The sequence below is a fragment of the Rhinopithecus roxellana genome, chromosome 11 (genome assembly GCF_007565055.1).
Source record: "Rhinopithecus roxellana isolate Shanxi Qingling chromosome 11, ASM756505v1, whole genome shotgun sequence".
In the NCBI taxonomy this organism is placed as follows: domain Eukaryota; kingdom Metazoa; phylum Chordata; class Mammalia; order Primates; family Cercopithecidae; genus Rhinopithecus; species Rhinopithecus roxellana.
Window position 1 is genome coordinate 36,464,976 of NC_044559.1, and position 21,787 is coordinate 36,486,762.

A 21,787-nucleotide genomic window follows, 5' to 3' on the forward strand; every position below is an offset into this window, starting at 1 on the left:
AAGCTTAAAATTGGGATGCCAAAGTTACTTCCTACACAAGAACATATAACGTCATCCTTTCAAGAAATTTGTAGTTTAGAGAAAATAAAATTTCAACCACTCCTTTGTAAAACTTATACTGTGTTGAAAGTAAATCTATTATAGTAATTTTCAGTTCAATATAAGATTATATAATTTGAATAAACCCAATATTGTTAACAAAAGAGAAAATATTATAACTTGCATATTAGAGAAATGAGTTTGTATCCTTTAGCTTTTAAAGTCGGTATTATCACTTTGAAAACACTTGAGGGAGAGTGATGCCAGCAAGATGGCAGAATAGGAGATAACCTGCTAATATTTCCTCACAACGACAAGAACTCTGCACCCATCTACTGACAAAAGTCACTGGCAGGAGCCTCAGGAGTCAGGCAGGAGGGTGTGAAAGCCCAGTGGAGTCCAAGGCCCAAGAGGGTTGTTTTGAGAATGCGGACTGGCACCCAGGTGACAGATGCATTAATTTTGCTTCCAGGTTCAAGCCCAGAAATGGCCCTGATCCCCCAAGGGATTTGACTACAGCCCTGTTTGGCCTTGAACCCGCAACTAAAATCATCTTCTAAGGGGTCTAGGAGGAATCGTCTATATTAGTGTTAAGAGACCACTGATATCAGTCTCAGCAGTGAACCTAGAAGTAGTCCTGTGGCTTGACTCCTGCCCTCTTCAGTTGAATTCTCAACACAGAACTGCTCACACAAAACCCCAGAGGGAGACTTGCCCATATCCTGCAGACTGTGAGTCTGAGCCTCCTTGATAGGCTTGCCAAACTTATCTTTTAGTAGATCCCATGTTGTCATCTCACAGCATATCCTGAGGGATCCAGTCTCACCCCCAGTTCTCCCACTGTAGTCAGGTAACTATCATATCTGTGCAGTGACCTGCTAGGAGACGTGCAACCATCTGAGGAATTGAGGTGGGCTATCCAGCCTTTGTCCCACAGTAGATCCTGAGGGGACCCAGCCTCAGATTTGGCCCCTCCTGCTGCAGTTGGTGACATATCTCACCTGTTCAGAGACCTCCTGGGAGGCATGATTGTCTGGGACACTGGGATAGTCTTCTGGGCTAGGTTTCCTGGCCAGCTTTCCCATACAGCCCAGTTACCCTCCTCGGATCTTCCCTAGGTCCATCTGCCCTGGAGAGCCCTGCCAACATTGGAGCCCTCCTGAGACTTGTGGCAGATCTGGGCTTAGACTGCCCTCTGGTGTTTAGGGAGTTGCAGTGGTCATGGGCTCAGGGAACACAACAGTCAGTCCCCTTAGAAACTCTGGAACTCCCTGAAGAAGGATGAGCAAAAACAAAGCTAGACTGGGAAGACTGGAATAAACACCTGATCTCTCAGTGCACACACATTGTTGCATGTCCATAAGTATCAAGATCATTCAGGGAAATCTGATCTCACCAAACAGACAAAATAAGGTGCCAGAGATTGGCCTTAAGGTGATGGAGACATGTGGTCTTTCAGACAAATAATTCAAAATAGCTGTTTTTAGAAAGTTAATAAATTTACTGAAGCTTAAACTTCAGTAAAATTCAGAGAAGCAATCAGAAATACATGAAAGAAACTTAAGAGATTGAAATATTAATAATAAAAAACAAATGGAAATCCTGGAGGTGAATGAAATGAATGAGTGAAATAAAATACAATGAATGAAATAAAAATGGAATAGAGAGCATCTTCAGCACAATAGATCAAACAAAAGAAAGAATTAGTGAGTTCAAAGGTAGGCTATTTGAGAACATAGTCAGAGGTGAAAGAACCAAAAGAATGAAAATGGCCAAAGAAAGCTTACCAGATCTATGGGACAGTATCAAAATAGCACATTTGTGTTATTAGAATTCAAGAAGGAGTTGAGAGACAAAGGGGCCAAAAGCTTGTTAAAAATAGTAACAGGAAACTTTTCAAGCTGGGGAAAGATGTGAATACCCAATTATAGCAAGGTCAAAGGTCACCAGATTCAATCCAAATAAGAATACCACAAGGCATGTCACAATTAAACTCACAAAGATCAGTGACTAAGAGAGGGTCCAGAAAGAAGTGAGAAAAAAGAACCAAAAAACACAAAAGAGAGATCTGATATAACTGGCAGCAAATTTCTCAGCAGAAACCTTTCAGGGCAGGAGGAAATGTGACAGTGTATTTAGAATGTGGAAGGAAAATACCTGCCAACCACGAATACTATAGGCAGAAAAGGTGTATTTTAAAAATGAAGGAGAGAAAGACTTCTGCAGACAAACAAAAGCTGAGGGAATTAATGGCTACCAGACCAATTCTGCAAGAAATGCTAAAGAGAGCTCTTCAAAGTTAAAGAATACTTACATTGATTGTTAGGCTAATACTGTAATTGTGTTGTATGAACCACATTTATCTTTGTATAAAGAACAAACAACAAAACTATAAAAACTACGATAATTTGTTAAGAGATAGACAATATGAAAAATGTAAGCTGTGACATCAAATTCAAAACATGGAGGGATAATGAGTTAAAATATACGATTTTTTGTTGTTTTCTTCTTTCCTTTTCAATCAAAGTTAAGTTTTTATTGGTTTAAAATAACTTATTATGACTATAAGATGTTTTTGTGAGTCTCATGATAATGAAAAAGCTAAAAGCTACAATAGATAACACTAAAAAAGCGAGGAATAAAACACATTACTAGAGAGAATCACATAACCCCAAAGGAAGCCTTTAAGAGAGGAAAAAAGGGAAAAAAATATCTAGACAACTAGAAAACAAGTTACACAATCGTGATAGTCATCCCTTACCTATCAATAACTACCTTGAATATAAATGGTTTAAATTATTCAGTTAAAAGAGAGGCTGAATGGATAGAAAAATATGATCAAACTATGCTGCCTACAGGAGACTTACCTATAAAACAACATGCATAGATTGAAAGTAAACAGATGGGAAAAGCTATTTCATGGAAATGGAACCGCAAAAAGAACAGAAGTAGCTGTAATTATATGAAAAAAAATAGTCTTTAAGTTAAAAACTGTAAAAAGAGACAAGGCCATTATATAATAATAGCAGGGGTCAATGCAGCAAGCAGATACAATTATAAACATATATGTACCCACTAGCAGAGGACATATATATATAAAGTAAATATTAATAGATTTAAAAGGAGAGATAGACTGTAATACAATAATAGTAGGGGACTTCAACACTCCACTTTCAGCAATGTGCAGATCATCCAGACAGAAAATCAATAAAGAAACTTCAGTGTCTGACAACACTCTTGACCAAATGGACCTAACAGATATTTATAGAGCATTCCGTCTAGCAGCCGCAGAAGGCACGGTCTTCTCAACAGCACATGTAACATTCTGTAGGATAGATTATATGTAAGGCCACAAAACATGTCTTAACATTTTTTTTTTTGAGATGGAGTCTCACTGTTGTCACCCAGGCTGGAATGCAGTGGTGCGATCTCGGCTCAGTGCAACCTCCGCCTCCCAGGTTCCAGCAATTCTCCTGCCTCAGCCTCCTGAGTTGCTGTGATTACAGGTGCCTGCCACCATGCCTCGCTAATTTTTGTATTTTTAGTAGAGATGGGGTTTCACCATTTTGGCCAGGCTGGTCTTGAACTCCTGATCTCAGGTGATCCACCTGCTTCAGCCTCCCAAAGTGCTGGGATTACAGGCATGAGCCATGGTGCCTGGCCTCAAATTTTTAAAAATCAAAGTACATCGAGTATTTTATTTCTGAACACTGTGGAATAAAACAAAAACCAATAACAGGAGGAACTTCTGAAACTGTATATGTACATGGAGATTACACAAGTCAATGAAGAAATTAAAAAACAAATTAAAACATTTCTTGAGAAAAATCAAAATGGAAATACAACATATCAAAACTTATGGGATATAGCAAAAACAGTTTTTAGAGGAAAGTTCGTAGCAATAATCACCTATTTGAAAAAGTAGAAATATCTCAAACAGCCTAATGTATCTCAAAGACCTAGAAAACAAGAATGATCTAAGCCCAAAATTATGAGAAGGAAAGAAATAATAAATAACAGAGAAGAAATAAAGGAAATAGAGAATAAAAAAAATACAAAGCATCAGGAAAATGACGAGTTGGTTTTTGAAATAAGAAACGAAATTGACAAACCTTTAGCTAGCCTAAGAAAAAAAGAGGAATGACTCAAATGAATAAAATCAAAGATGAAAAAGGAGACATCACAACTGAGATACCACAGCAATACAAAGGATTATTAGAAACTATAATGAGCAATGATAGACGAACAAATTTGAAAACTTAGAAGAAATGAATAAATTTCTTATCGCTTATCTTACCAAGATTGGATCATGAAGAAATAGAAAACCTGGACAGGCCAATAATGAGAAACAAGATTGAATCAGTAAAAGAAAGACTCCTATCAAAAAAAGTCCAGGACCTGATTACTTCATTGCTAAATTCTAGCAAATATTTAAAAATGAACTCATACCAATTCTTATCAAACTATTCCAAAAAATTGAAGTAGAGGGCATTTTTCCAAACTCATTCTATTAGGCCAGCATTACCCTGATAACAAAACCAGACAAGGACAAAAGTGTAAAATAAAACTACAGGCCAATATCCCTGATGGATATAGATGCAAAAACCCATAATACAGTACTCCAAACTGAATCCAACAACATATCATAGTATCATTGACCATGATTAAGTGAAATTCATCCCAGTAATGCAAGTACAGTTCAACACACAAAAATCAATAAATGTGTTGCATTCCATTACTAGGATGAAGGACAAAAACCATAGGATCATGTCAATAGATGCCTAAAAAGAATTTGATAAAATTTAACATTCCTCCATGATAAAACTCCTGAAAAATTAGGCTTAGAGGGAACACACCTCAACATATATGCACATATATGCATCCACAGCTAACATCATACGAAACAGGGAAAAATTGAAAGCTTTCCCTTTGAATGCTGAAGCAATACAATGATGCCCACTTTAACTACTTCTGTTCAACATAGCACTAGAATTCCTAGCAAGGGCAATTAGGAAAGAGAAGGAAAGAAAGGACATCCAAATTAGAAAGGAGAAATTCCGATTGTTCATGTTTGTTTACTGTTGACATGATCTTATATATAGAAAACCGTACAAGTTTCACTGACACATGAATTCAGTGAAGTTGCAGGATACAAAATACATGTGCAGAATTTAGTAGCATTTCTTTTTCTTTTTCTTTTTTTTTTTGGGACAGAGTCTCGCTCTATCGCCCAGGCTGGAGTGCAGTGGTGTGATCTCGGCTCACTGCAAACTCTGCCTCCTGGGTTCATGGCATTCTCCTGCCTCAGCCTCCCCAGTAGCTGGAACTAATTTAGTAACATTTCTATATGTCAATAGAAAACTATTTGAAAAAGAAATTAAGAGAGCTATTTCACCTAAAATATCTTAAAAATTTCCAAAATACTTAAAAAATTACATAGGCATAGATTTAGTCAAGGAGGTAAAAGCTCTCTACAATGAAAACTGTAAAACATTGATTAAAGGAGTTGAAGATGAGACAAATTAGTGGAAAGACATTCTGTGTTCAAAGATTGAAAGAATTAATGTTTTAAAAATACATACACTACCCAAAGATTCTACAGAATCAGTGCAATTTCTATAATAATATAAGTGACATTCTTCACAGAAATAGAAAAAACAATTCTGAAATTCATATGGAACCAAAAAAGACCCCAAATGGCCAAAACAATCTTCAGCTGAAGGAATAAAATGGAGGCATTACACTACGTGACTTCAAAATATACTACAAGGCGGCCGGGCGCGGTGGCTCAAGCCTGTAATCCCAGCACTTTGGGAGGCCGAGACGGGCGGATCGCGAGGTCAGGAGATCGAGACCATCCTGGCTAACATGGTGAAACCCCGTCTCTACTAAAAATACAAAAAACTAGCCGGGCGAGGTGGCGGGCGCCTGTAGTCCCAGCTACTCGGGAGGCTGAGGCAGGAGAATGGCGTGAACCCGGGAGGCGGAGCTTGCAGTGAGCTGAGATCCGGCCACTGCACTCCAGCCTGGGTGACAGAGCAAGACTCTGTCTCAAAAAAAAAAAAAAAAAAAAAAAAAAAAAAATATATATATATATATATATATATATATATATATATACTACAAGGCAAGAGTAACCAAGACAGGGTGATGGCATTCCTATCAAACTATGACATTCTTTACATAATTAGAAAAACTATTTTAAAATTCATATGGAATCAGAAAAGAACTCAAGTAGCCAAGGTAATCATAAACAAAAAGAATAAAGCCTTTTGGGGTATATAAATAAAACATGGGGGTATCATGTTAATTGACTTCAAACTATATTACAAGGCTGTGGTAACCAAAATAGGATGGTATGTATACAAAGACAGACACATAGCCCAATGGATCAGAATAGAGAGCCAATAAATAATACTGTGCATGTGCAACTATCTAGTCTTCAATGAGGTTGTCAAAAACAAGTAGTGATGAAAGGACTCCCTATTCAATAAATGGTGCTGTAATAACCTGGCTAGCCATATGCAGAAGATTGAAACTGGACCCCTTTCTTACACCATATAAAAAGTCAACTCAAGATGGATTAAAGACTTAAATGTAAGACCCCAAACTATAAAAACCCTGAAAGATAACCTAGATACCATTCTGGATGTAGGACCTGGCAAAGATTTCATGACGAATATGCCAAAAGCAATTGCAACAACAAAGAAAATTGACAAATGGCACCTAATTAAGCAGAAGAGCTTCTGCATGGCAAAAGAAACTACCAGCAGAGTAAACGGACACGCTACAAAATAGGAGAAAATATTTGCAAACTATGCATCCCACAAGGATCTAATATCTAGAATCTGTACGGAAGTTAAATCAACAAGCAAAAAATGATCCACCCCATTAAAAAGTGAGCAAAGTACATGAACACACACTTTTCAGAAGAAGCCATGCATGTGTCCAACAAGCAGGTGAAAAAATGCTCAACACCACTAACCATTAGAGAAATGTAAATCAAAACCACAATATGATACCATCTCACACCAGTCAGAATGGAAGTTATTAAAAAAAAACATAACAGATGCTGGCAAGGTTGCAGAGAAAAGGGAACCTTATACATTGCTGGTGGGAATGTAAATTAGTTTGGCCACTGTGGAAAGCAGTTTAGCAATTTCTCAAAGAACTCAGAGCAGAGTTACCATTTGAGCCAGCAATGGAACACTATGCAGCTATGAAAAAGAACAAGATCATGTTTTTGGCAGCAACATGGATGGAGCTTAAGGCCATTATCTTAAGTGAACTAACACTGAAACACAAAACCAAGTACTACTGCATGTTCTCACTTTTTAGTTGGAGCTAAACTTTGTGTACCTATGAACATAAAGAAGGGAACAACAGACACAAGTGCCTACTAGGGAGTGGAGGAAGGGAGGAGGGTGAAGTTAGAAAAAACACCTATCAATTATGCTTATTACCTGGGTGGTGAAATAATCTGTACCCCAAACCTCTGTGACACACAATTTACCTATGTAACAAACCTGCTCATGTACTTCTAATATAACCTAAAATAAAAGTTAAGAAAAATGATATGAAACAATAATTTATTGTACATTTTACAGTAACTAAAACAGTGTAATTGCAAAGTTTGTGAAAAAAGAAATGATAACTCCTTGAGGTGATGGATGTCCCTCTTACCCTGATGTCATTATTATACAGTGTATGCCTGTATCAAAATATCTCATGTACCCCATACATAAACACACTTACTATGTACCCATAAACATTAAAAGGTAAAAATTGGCCAGGTGCGGTGGCTCAAAACTGTAATCCCAGCACTTTGGGAGGCTGAGGTGGGTAAATTGCTTGAGTTCATGAGTTCGAGACCAGCCTGGCCAACACTGCAAAACCCTATCTCTAATAAAAATACAAAAAGCTAGCTGGATGTGGTGGTGTGTAGTTCCAGCTACTAGGGAGGCTAACGTGAGAGAATCACCTGAGCTCAGGAGGTAGAGGCTGCAGTGAGCTGAGACTGCACCACTATATTCCAGCCTGGGCAACAGAACAAGACTCTGTCTCAAAAACAAACAAACAAAATTAAAAATTTAAAAAGACACATAAACTAATGAAACAGAATAAAGAACCCAGAAATAAATACATGCATGTATAGCCATCTGATTTTTGGCAAAAGTGCCAAGAATACACATTAGGGAGATCATTGTTTCTTTAAAAAATGATGCTGGGGAAAAGTTTCATTAAGGAGAATGAAACTAGACCCCATCTGTCACCGCTTAAAAAAATCAAATCAAAATGGATTAAAGATTTAAATGTAAGTCCTATAACTGTGAGACTACTAGAAGAGAACACAGAGGTAATACTTTATTACATTTCTCTGGGGAAGGTTTTTGTTTGTTTGTTTTGGAAAAGACCTCAAAACCACAGGCAACAAAAGCAAAAATAGAGAAATGGGATTACATTAAAATAAAAGCTTCTGCGCAGCAAAGGAAATAATCAGCAGAGCAAAGAGACAACCTATAGAATGGGAGAAAATATTTGCAAACTATGCATCTGACAAGGGATTAATATCCCTTATATTGGGAACCCAAACAACTCAATAGCAAAAAAACCCACAAATAGTAAAGAGTAGATAAAAGATCTGAATAGACATTTCTCAAAAGAAGACATACCAATGGCTCACTGATATAAGAAGAAAAAACTCAGCGTCACTGATCACTAGGAAAATGCAAATCAAAATCATGATGAGTTATCACCTCACGCTAGTTAGAATGGCTATTATGAAAAAGACAAAAAATAACAAAACTGGTGAAGTTATGGAGAAAGAGGATCTTCTATCCACCGTTGATGGAAATGCACATTAATACAGCTGTTTGTGGAGAACAGTATGGAAGTTTCTCAAAAAATTAAAAATAGAACAAAAATATGATCTGATAATCTCACTACTGGATATTTATCCAAAGGAATTGAAATTCGTATTTTGGAGATGTATCTGTACTCTTTTTATTGCAGCACTATGCACAGTAGCCAAGATATGGAATCAATCTGAGTCTCTATCAAGAGATGAATGGATAAATATATGTGATATATTTTTGGAATGTATTTTATCCATAAAAAATAATGAAATCCTGTCATTTGGAACACAACATGGACAAACCTAGAGGACATTATATTATGTGAAATAAGTCAAGCACAGAAGAACAAATACTACATGATCTCACTTATATGTAAAATCTAAAAGGACTGATCTCATAGAAGTTGAGAGTAGAAATGTGGTTATAAGATCTCACAGAAGTTGAATGTAGAATTGTGGTTATGAGAGGCTGTGGAGGATTTTGAAAGGCTTGGGAGGGTATGGGGAGGGTGGAATGGGGAGAGATTGGTCATCAATTTATACAAAGTTACAGTTCGATAGGAATCACACTTTCTGGTGCTTTATTGCTTATTTCTAAAACTAGAAAACTACCATCAATGACAAAATCTTAAAAGTGGTGTTCGGAAATGTCACAGAAAACCTAACACCCAAACTTCCTTTGTTTCATAGAGTCCTTTTTTTCCAAGTTAGTGTTTTCAAGGATTATCATATTTTGACTTTAATTTTATAATTAATATACAGTAAAATTTACTCTTCAACTCTTTTTTTTCCATGAATATAAAAACTAGCTAGCACATGGTTGAAAAATGCATTGGGAATGTAATCTGATTATTTAGCGTCTAATTTTTCACTGTTTGACTCTTCATTATATATATGTATTCTACTATTCCTCTGTTCTTATGAACTCTTCTGAAAAACTGAAGACATTTTAGACTTTTACCTCTTTAAACTTTTAACTAGAGTTGAAATATATGTAACATATTTATATATAATATTTATGAAATAATTGTTTAAACTATATGCAAATATAATTTTTATTATTTAAATATTAAGTCACTTCATTAAGTTACCCTGGTGCATAAATTTTATAATAATTTATTTTGGAGGATGTTCCAAGCAATACCATTATGTAAAACCATGCTATATCTGTATTAGACATTGTCAATTTTATTTGGCAAACAAGGTTTTGTGAACTTGAAAAATTTTGAAAATACTTATGATTTTCTCCCACCACTATAGTTAACTATATTTTTATGTATTAAACATAAGAGTACATGAGTATGAATGCTCATATGTTCTTTCACTTTTTAAAAATATGTTTATGTGAATTCAAAGTTTGAGCTCCTGAATTTAATCTATATTATTCAATTTTGTTTGGATTAATTAGGGAAATCTTTTTTTCCCATTATTTACTGGAGGAGATCTGTTTTTAAAATACAGATTGGCCGGGCACAGTGACTCAAGCCTGTAATCCCAGCACTTTGGGAGGCCGAGACGGGCGGATCACGAGGTCAGGAGATCGAGACCATCCTGGCTAACACAGTGAAGCCCCGTCTCTACTAAAAAATACAAAAAACTAGCCGGGCGAGGTGGCGGGTGCCTGTAGTCCCAGCTACTTGGGAGGCTGAGGCAGGAGAATGGCGTGAACCCAGGAGGCGGAGCTTGCAGTGAGCTGAGATCCGGCCACTGCACTCCAGCCTGGGTGACAGAGCGAGACTCCGTCTCTAAAAAAAAAAAAAAAAAAAAAAAAAAAAAATACAGATTAATTGGTGGAGAAACTGGAGAAAATATGTTAATTTCAAAAAAAAAAAAAAACCACAAGTGTGAAAATAATGTGGATTTATGAATTCCCTGAATTTTCTTCTACCTAAAAATATCTCTATCTTATTTCAGACTTTCACTTCTTCTCTTTATTAAGGCAGGATACATATCCCAAAGCTCATAATTATATTTCATCTGCCTTTTAACATTCCTTATATGCCTATCATGTATGTTTTTCTTTTTCTTCACTATTTCATCTCTCACTTTTTCTCATATATAAAGCTTTCTACAATTAATTCAGATTTCAAACACATCTTTCAAAGATATGTTTTTGAAATTTCAAATAATGGTATAGTTTTAAGTATGTTTTGATGTAGAATATAAATACTTTTTTGCTTGAAGAAAAACATGAGGCTTTTGAATTGCATTGTTTAATAGTAAATGAGTTTTTGTGTTTCTGCAGATGTGACTCTGAAAATCGCTATGTTGGTAATCCACTTAGAGGAACATGTTATTGTAAGTATTTGTATATTCTTCATTTTAAATAATTGGTACATACTATTAGTTTCAAATAATAAAGGTCATCTTAAATAACTAAAATTGTCATTAATATCTTGCAATTTCTGTTTCTTAAATTTTATAATACAACTTTCATGTGTATTGCTAAGAAATATATTATCTTAATTATATTTGGTGCACTTTTTTCTACTCTGAACAGTGAAATAGCAATAGATTTTATTCTGAACATAGAACAAAGTATAGAACTTGAGTAAACTCATGTGATTTTAATGTAATCTTTTTCATTATGACGGATTTTTGAAGAACTTGAATTTTATAATAGATATTTTGCAGAATTTTGGGCATTACTAAAAGGCTGCACTGATTTTGTACCAACAGATACTTTCATTGGGTACTGATTATATGGCAGGTATACATTTAACTTTTGTTTTGTTTTCTGAGACGGAGTCTTGCTCTTGTCACCCAGGCTGGAGTGCAATGGCACGATCTCAGCTCACTGCAACCTCTGCCTCTCAGGTTCAAGTGATTCTCCTGCCTTAGCCTCCTGAGTAGCTGGCATTAAATGAGCCTGCCACCACGCCCAGCTAATTTTTGTATTTTTAGTAGAGATGGGGTTTTGCCATGTTGGTCAGGCTGGTCTTGAACTCCTGACCTCATGATCTGCCTGCCTCGGCCTCCCAAAGTGTTGGGATTACAGATGCGAGCCACTGCGCCCAGCCTATCTTTAACTTTTAAAGAAACAGCCAAATGCTGTTTCCCAAATGGTTGTACCATTTTACATTCCCATCAGCAGTGTATGAGAGTTTCAGTTCTTCCACATTTCACAGCCTTTTTCAGAGTTAGTCCAAGTTTTAGCCATTGTAATAGGTATGGAATGGTATCTAACTCTCATTTTAATTTGCATTTTCCTAATTACTAATGATGTTCAGCATCTTTTCATAGGACTGTTTGCCATCTGTATATTTTATTAGATGAAGGGTCTGTTGAAATCCATTGCCCACTTTTTAGATTGTTTTTATATTAATGAATTTTCCACATACTTCATTCTAGATACAAGTCCTTTGTCAGATATATGACTTGCAAATATTTTTTACTAGTGGTAACTTGTCTTTTTACCCTATTAACACTGTTTTCTTGAAGAACAGATTTTAATTTAGATGAAGCTTGACTTATCAGTTTGTTCTTTTGTGAAATCTTAGCCTAACAGGTGACTATGATTTTCCTGAGGTTTTGGTAGAAATATTACATTTTTAAGTTTTCTATTTAAGTATATGGTCCATTTTGAATTAATATTTGTATATATAGTAGGTGATGGATTGAAGTTCTTTTTCTCCACGTAAATATTTAAATGTTGAAGCACACTTTATATAAAGACTATACTTTAACCAATGAATTCCTATGCATCTTTGCTGAAAAACGCTTGTTTGTAAATATGCTGCATTAGCATAAATATAAGGAAATAGATTAATCAAACAGAAAAGAGTCCAGACACTGGATATTACAATTAATGTGATTTTATAAGTTTGGAAATTGGTTAGTATTTATTCTCCAACTTTGTTCTTCCTTTTCAAACTTGTTTTGACTACTCCTTTTTTTTGCATTTGCAAGTGAATTTTAGAATCTGTCTTTCAATTTTCAAAAAAATGCTATAATTTGTTTTGTGATTTTGTTTAACTTACGATGAATTTGGGGAGAATTGGCATGTTAACTGTAGTGAGTCTGGAATTATCATATTTTTTATTTTTTCTCAATTCTTTAATTTTTATTATTAATATTTTGTAATTATAACTACACATTTCACATTTTTGTCAGATTTATCCTTCTGTATTTTAAATTTGTGACACTATTGATAATGATAGCTTAAAATATTTCATTTTTGATTGTTTCTGGCATTTATAATTGATTTTATATTGGTTTTACATCCTGTAGCTTTGCAAAAGTCACATTTTACTTCTAGTACCATTTTTTGTTGATTCTCTCAGAATTTCTACACATACAATGTTTTCTGCAAATAATGGCAGTTGGATTTCTTCTTTTCCTATCTTGATGGTTTTATTTCTTTTTTCTGCCTTATTGCTATAGCTAGCACCTTTAATAATGTGTTGAAAAGATGTGGAACATGCAAGTATTTATTCTTGTCTTGTTTCTGATCTAAGAGGGAAAGCATTCAGTCTTTTATCATTAAGTATCCTGCAGGTTTTTGCTAACTGTCTTTATCAGGTTAAGGAAATTGCCTTCTATTCCTACTTTGCTGTACATTTTTTTTTTTATCAGAAATGGGTGTTTATGTCCAGTGCATTTCCTGCCTTAATTTATATGATTATCAGAAATTTCTATTTTACTTTGTTAGTATCGTGATTTTAGTATTTTTAATTTAGTTAACGGTATATATTGTATGAATATACTATCTTTTTGTCCATTCGTAAGTTCATGGACTTTGGGATTTTTTCTAGGTTTTGTCTATTAAGAAAAATGCTGCAGTGAATGAACATTCATAGGGTCTTTATGTGAACATATGTTTTTATTTTTCTTGGATATATTCCTAGCAGTGTATAGTTTGGTTGTATGATAAGTTTTTGCTTAACTGTTTCAGAAACTGCCAAATGTTTTCCAGAACGTTGGTAACATTTTAGAATTTATACTAGAAAATTTTGATACTAGAAATTTCATTCCTTGATGTCCTCATCAATACAGCATTGTCTATCTCTTTGATCATAGACATTCTAGACTGTGTGTAGTGGCATTTTGTGGTTTTGTTTTGTATTTCTGAAATGACTAATAATGTTGAACTTGATTTTATGTGTTCATGCCTTGAAAATGATTTGTTGGGTGTGTAAAATGTATCTTTTTTTTCAGTTTTTTGTTGCTATTTTAAATTGTATTTTTCAAACTTTTGTTTTCTACTCTGTTTGACATATAAAAATAAAATTCGTTTTAGTATATTGATCTTATATTCATTCACTTTGGTGAACGCTTACTAAATTCTGTTTGTAGATTTGCTTGGATTTTTAAATGCAGTTAATTATATTACATGCAAAGAAGCGCAGTTTTATTCCTTTTTCAATATTTTTACCCCTTATTGTGATGTGAGACCTCTATTTCTGGTCTGAATAACAGTGATGATAATATATATCCTTATCAGGTAGGATGTTTATTATAATTTATGGAATATTCCTTGTATCAAATTAAGCAAATTCCTATTGTATTTTGTGACAAGGTTATATCATGAATAACTTTATTTTACATTATTAAATACTAAGTTACATTAGTAGATTTTCTCATGTTAAACATCTTTTCATTCTGGGCTAAACCAAACTTAGTCATGGCATATTAGTATTTGGATACTGCTAAATATTAGTTGTTTATATTTTAATTTAGAATATTTTTAGTATGAATGAAGATGGTCTGTCTTTTTTGTATGTTATTTTTTCTAAATAAATGACCTATGACTGCAGTTTTTTAAAATTATTTTCTGGCCAGGCACGGTGGCTCACACCTGTAATCCCAGCACTTTGGGAGGCCGAGAAGGGTGGATCACGAGGTCGGGAGATGGAGACCATCCTGGCTAATGTGGTGAAACCCCATCTCTACTAAAAATAAAAAACAAAAACAAAATTAGCCGGGTGTGGTGGCAGGCACCTGTAGTCCCAGCTACTCAGGAGACTGAGGTGGGAGAATGTCGTGAACCTGGGAGGCAGAGCTTGCAGTGAGCCGAGATTGCACCACTGCACTCCAGCCTGGGTGACACAGCGAGACTCCGTCTTAAAAAAAAAAAAAAAGAAAATTTCCATTCTATTTGCAATTGTGGTAATAGCTTTTAAAAATGAATTTGGAACAATGGTTTATCTTCTTTCAAAATGGGAATAGTTAAATCTTTAAATAAAAAATAAGTATTTCAACAAAAATTTTTGGGTCTAGTGCTTTTTAATTGGTGGTTATTTTTATTTATGTTTTGCTATTTCATAACATCAGCTTTTGGTTTTATTTATCTTTTCTGTGGATCATGTTTTTTAGTTCATCAGTTTCAGGTTTTGTGTTTAATAATTTTCTTCTCTTATATACTGTTTGCTGTTGTTTTGCCCACATTTGCTATAAGATTTTAAAATTATCATTATTTTTTACAGAATTTATGAATTCCAGTTTTATCTTTAAAAACATAATTATGTTCTTAATTTAAAGTAATTTTTATTTTTTAACTTTAATTTTAGGTTCAGGGCTGCATGTGCAGCCTGTTATATAGGTAAATTGCATGTTGTGGAGGTTTGGTGAGCAGATTATTTCATCTTCCAGGTAATAAGCATAGTACTTGATAGGTAGTTTTCAGATCCTCACCCTCCTCCAATCCAGAAAACATTTTTTAGCTATTCTTAATTTTTAAAAAATTTTATTGAGAATGTGGCAAATAAAATCCCAAATTTTGTTAAGACATTTTTGCCCTTTATGACACGTTTGACAGTGTTTGGAGGCATTTTTGTTTGTCACAACTGGGGAGTGGGACGTGGGTGCCATGGACATCTCAGGGGTGGAGGCCAGGGATGCTGGTAAATATCCTGCAATGAAAAGGACAACCTCCCCAGAACAAAGAATTATGTGCCCAAAAATATCAACACTATTGAGGTTGAGAAACCCTGATTCAGAGGCTTAATCAAATTTGTATTTGATTTTGGAGAAAATAATAATTGTAGATGGTTTGGTTTTCTTTGTCTAGAAGAGCCATATCATGTCTATTGGTGTCTCTTATGTTCTTGGCACACACTGATGCTCAGTGTTTAGATTTTAATTGATCAAGATTGAAAAGATATAATATTCCACTGGGCACTGTGGCTCACACCTGTAATCCCAACACTTTGGGAGGCTGAGGCGGGTGAATCACCTGAGGTGGGGAGTTCAAGACCAGCCTGACCAACATGGAGAAACCCCATCTCTACTAAAAATACAAAATTAGCTAGGCGTGGTAGTGCATGCCTGTAATCCCAGCTACATGGGAGGCTGAGGAAGGAGAATTGCTTGAACCTGGGAGGTGGAGGTTGTGGAGAGCCGCGATCGCGCCATTGCACTCCAGCCTGGGCAACAAGAGCGAAACTCAAAAAAAAAAAAAAAAAAAAAAAAAAAAAAAAAAAAAGGAAGAAAGAAAAGCAAAGAAAAGTTATAATATTCCAATTTCTTCTTCATGTTTTGTTTTGAATACTTAGGTAAAAACAAACTTTCTTTTATCAGCTGTTTGGTTACTTATTGCTACAGTTCGCATAGGAAAGGCATGATAAAAGTTATAGTTTTTCCCTGTATTTTTTATTTATTCCCTTTACTTACTTTTATGCATGTATGTATTTATTTAAAATAAAAAGTTCATTCAATATCTTTAAAAAATGACAATTAGTTTTTGTCACTAATGAACTTATAGATTCATACATGTTTTAGTCCATGTGCAATTATTATTCCTACTGATGCTCAGACTGTGCAATTACTATGTTATTTAAATTGTCTTCATTCTCTAGCTTTTCCACATCATTTTTGTTTTTCTTATTTAAAATATCCTGGGTTTATTTTATAGGGATATATGTTTTTGTTTGATTTTTTAAAATTAGAAATTCCTCTTCTATCTTTTTGAGCCTTTAGTTTTTTTTATCTGCCAAAGGAGTAACTAGTTACCATTATGAACACATTATATAATCTCTGTTTATTACAAATATACTAATGTCTAACCCTTTTATATTGAAGACTAACATAATTTTTCTTCTATATCAATGTTGTCCAGTACAAATACAATATGAGCCACATATGTAATTTAAAATTTTCTAGTAGCTTCCTTTAAAAAGTTATAGAAAATGAGTAAAATTAATGTTAATAAAAGTTTTTTTAGCTTAACATATCTAAAATTTTTTTCATTTTAATGTGTAATCAGTTTTAAAAGTCATTAAATCATTAATGAGATATCTTACTTTTTTTGTACTACTGTGTGAAACAAAGTTTACATTCCATACTTACATCACATTTTAATTCAAATCAGTCACTTTTCAACTAGTCAATAGCCACATATGGCTAGGGGTGACCTTATTGGACAACTCTTCTCTAGATTATATAGGACCCCTGCCTTCTTTTAGAAATATCAAAAGCATAACCATAAAACACTAGGTGGCACCCTTGGGATTGTTGTGAGACCTTTAAAGCTTAATATTTGAAAGGAAATGATGCTTTAAAAAGAAAAGGACAATGACTCTTGTAATAATGTTAATAGAAACTATTCTAATTTTCAAGATTAGATCGAAATTTAAGATGCAAGTCCACATTGTAACTTAAAGCAATTGAGTGCAATGTGGTGTTAACTTAATTGAAAGCAATATGTCACCAGTTGTACTCTATTTACTTAGTACTTTTTCAAAGTTCAGTTTAAAACCAAAAACCAAAGGATGCCTCACAAAGGAGGAAAAACATTCAGTGTTAACTAATTTGGCCCTTGTAAACATTGAATTACTCAATATATTCTTAGTAAATACAAAAAGTAGTAGTCAGAAAGTATCACAAAGTACTACTGTTTTTTTTTTCTTAAATGCTTTCTTTTAATTGTAATAACAATTTTAACACAGAAAACCTTAAAATGAAAGAAAGAAAACCTTAAAATATGGAAATGCTATATAGACGATATATTTCAAAATGTGGAATTTGCTAATTCTTTAAATACATGTAATTTGCAATGCTCACACCACTAATTATTGTGTTTTAATATATTTCCAAGTAATTGAACACATTTTATTTCATCTTTTACTCTTTAAAAAATTACTGTTTTATATTGAATTTCTTTTTTTAGAGTTTCTTTCATTTAGAGTTCATGGTGGAATTTTGTAGTAATAATAAAACTACCTATTTTGAGAGTAGGAAATTTAAGTTGAAAAAGATGACTTAAAGTAAAGTAGTATGTCAGTTTAATTACTTAAAATAGTATGTCATAGAAAACAATGAAACCAATTAAAACTTGAATTGGCCCTTATATTTAATGGAATTATCCTGGTTTTCTACAACTGAATAAAATATTTTTCTGGTTTTAAACTGAACATATTGTTAGTGAATGTTTTATATTACTTTTTAACCATTGGATATAAATTGCTATTTAAGTAGGATCTGGCTGTTTCCTTTGCAAATGGGGCAGAGTGACCTTAATAAACACCAAGAATCTAAATTCTTATATTTAACAGATTGCAGACATGATGGGTTGAACAGTATCTGACAAGACATAAATGAGTCACATTTTTGGCATTTTGACATTGTTCTTTGATTCATCAGTGTTTTTATTAAATTTTCTGAAGCCTATATCCCCGTACTTTTAGATTTTTATTTCAGAGTTATTTACTCTTTAAGCATATCCAAAATGAAGGATAATAAACATGATTCTAAGAAAATTTAAAATAGCTAAAAGGAAAAAAAATCATAGACTCATTGTAAAAATAATACAAGAAAAAGTTTAAGGAAGGAAATAAAAATGTCCATAAACCTCCCACCAGGTCCCCCAAGTTGAGTTGTGTAGTGTGTATCCTTTGTAAGGGTACTCAGCTGAGAGCAAGATTGAGAGCTGATATGCTGTACTTACTTTTCTCACTAAGCCATGTACCCTAGTGTGGGGCTGTGTCTGCCTTGAGCCAGAGGTAAATAGTTCTTTATTTGTGTTTAAAATGTTGAATGGTCTACTGAAAGGACTGCCTGCCTTCTAAATAAATCTCTGCATCATGTCCTGAGAATGATTTTATGTCATAGAGGTCATAACATGCGTAGTATTCTTATTGTGAATTTTTTTTCTTATAGATATATAGCTCATTATTAGCATTTAGTAAATAAAACATAATGTTTCCCAAACTGGTAAAGAACAACCACCAGAATTTAAAATAACGATCATACTAGTTAACACTTATTGAAAACTTACTGTACTAGACTGTTCTCAGCTTTTTATATGTATTAGCTTATGTAATACTCAAATGGGAAGGGTGTGCTTATTATTCCCATTTTATAGATAAGAAAACAGAGATAGAGAAAGCTGAGCTAATTTGTATAAGATCACACAGGAAATAGTAAAGGCAGGTTTCAACCCTCTTAACCATTAAAGAAGTGGAAATTAGTGGTATGGGTAAGCAAAAAGTTTTTATATGAATGGAATAAAAACATTATGCTGAAGGAAATAAGAGGATCTAAACAATTAAAAAATCATACCGTTTTTTCAAATAGGAAATCTTCATCCAAAGATATCGTAACTTCCCAAAATTGATACAAAAATTTTATGTAATTCCATTATAGAATTTCATTAAACTGAGTTTTTCTGAAAGGCATGCATTCCAATAAATTACCTTAAGGTTCAAATTTAAAAATACACTTTTAGAATATTCAGTTAGATTACAAACAGGAAGAATAGTAAGAAATTCCTACTTTAATAGATATCCAAACAAACTGTAACTCTAACTGTATCCACTGGCTCCCATACTTTTATTAGAATATGCCACTGAATCTATGAACAAGATGGAGTATAAGATTAAGTTCCTGATAATTTGGGAATTTATATGGTACTATGGTTTGAATGTTTGTTGCCTCCAAAACTCATGCTAAAATTTAATTGACACTTTAACAATATTAAGACATGGGACTTTTTTTTTTTTTTTTTTTTTTTTTGAGATGGAGTCTTGCTCTGTTGCCCAGGCTGGAGTGCAGTGGCCCTATCTGCAAGCTTCGCCTACGGGTTCACGCCATTCTCCTGCCTCAGCCTCCTGAGTAGCTGGGACTACAAGTGCCTGCCACCATGCCTGGCTTATTTTGTTTTTGTATTTTTAGTAGAGACGGGGTTTCACCGTGTTAGCCAGGATGGACTTGATTTCCTGACCTCGTGATCTGCCCTTCTTGGCTTCCCAAAGTGCTGGGATCGGGACCTTTAAGAGGTGACTAGGCCTTGAAAACTCCACCCTCATAGGTGGGATTTGTGCTGTTATTGAAAGGCAAGTTAAGTCCCCTCTTATTCTCTCTTGCCCTTTGGCCTTCTGCCATGGGATGACATAGCAAGAAGGCCCTCACCAGATGCCAGCTGTTTGGTCTTTTACTTCTCAGCCTTCAAAACTGTGACCCCATAAATTTTTATTTATTATAAATTGTTCAGTATGTGATATTTTGTGGTATTCTGTTATAGCAGCACAAAACAGACTAAGACATATGGCAAGTCATTTTATTTGTATGTCTTAATTACTTAATTTGCTTTTTTTTAGATATCTCAAACTTTATGATAGATTATAACATTTACTACTTTTCTCTCTCAAGTACTCTATCCCCAGCTAATATTCCAACCCTAACAAAAATGACTTCTCCAGATATCACAAGCCTTTTATTTCCATCCTAACACTTACATAGTATACAATTATCTCAGTTGTTTTCTGTTTTTAATTTGAATTTAGGTTTTTAAGTAAAATGAAATTTTACTAGAAAGAAATTCTTTGAACACAGGACCTTGTTTTATTGGATCTCCATACTTAGAAATCTGCATGACTCATAACAGACCTTCAGTTATGTTTAATGCTAGTAGACTCATATAAATTATTAATAAATAAATGAATATACATTTATTGTAGCTGTATGTGCAAGCATTTTTATTGTTGGGGTACTTGAGCAAAAATGTCTGGAGATCATATTGTAGATTATCAAGTAAAAGTTGCTTTAAGTTTATTATGGACATAAGGTAATACTGTTATATCATTGAGAAACTTTAAGCATCAGTCTTTTATTTGAAAAATAATGAATTTCAAGGTTTGTTTTCTTAACCTGTTGAACATTTCTTTCAAATGAAACTAAATAGATGACCATTTATCATTGCAGGATAATTGAAAGTTTAGTGATTTTGAGCTACTATGAAGTAAAAAAAAAAAAGGTGACTTCTGGGGTCATGGCATATTATTAAAAATCCCATAAATTAGAAAAACTAATGTATGGCATTGGTGATAATCATCTATTCTTTTTTATTTATTTATGTAAAAAATTTATTTGTAAGACTGAATGAATTTAAATGTGTATCTTAGGTCAGACAATTAGTAGTTTTCAGAGTTTGAATTACGACTGTGTTTTTTGCTATGATATGATATCTAGCAAATGTTGAACCTGTAAAACTTGTGCAATAGATTTTATTTTTGAAATTGTTCTAAATGTTTCAGGTTCAATAGAAATTCTTAATAATTTTAAACATAGTACAGTTGAGCAAACAAGGAAAAAATAGTATTTATTAAATATTTACATACAAAACAATTTTATATTAATAATTTCTAATAATTTCAGTATTCCCAAGGGTGACATATTTTTTCTCATTAAATTACTTTCTGGAGGATTCGACTGTTAGAGCTTGGAGAGACTGTCATTTACTTGCATTTACTGACTTGTGTTTATTTATTCTACATATATTTATTGACTAGCTACAATGTTAGACTCTGGATAACGAAGTGAACAAAATGGTTTTTCCTCTATTGAAGCTTATACACTACTAGAGAAAATAAATATTAAACCAGTTATATGATTTTCTTAGGTGTGATTTTCGTAAGAACTCTGAATGAGAATTGTAGAGTTTTGGGAATGTATTCCCAA

The 21,787-nt window shown here is 33.7% G+C and overlaps 1 protein-coding gene across 1 annotated transcript in view; it reads left to right on the forward strand.

Moving 5' to 3' along the window:
• Positions 1 to 21,787, forward strand: part of ATRNL1 (attractin like 1) — an 845,855-nt gene that overhangs the window by 319,161 nt on the left and 504,907 nt on the right. The window contains exon 21 of the mRNA XM_030941431.1: positions 11,139 to 11,191. Within this exon, the coding sequence (XP_030797291.1) occupies positions 11,139 to 11,191 (53 nt within the window). The remainder of the gene's footprint in view (positions 1 to 11,138; positions 11,192 to 21,787) is intronic.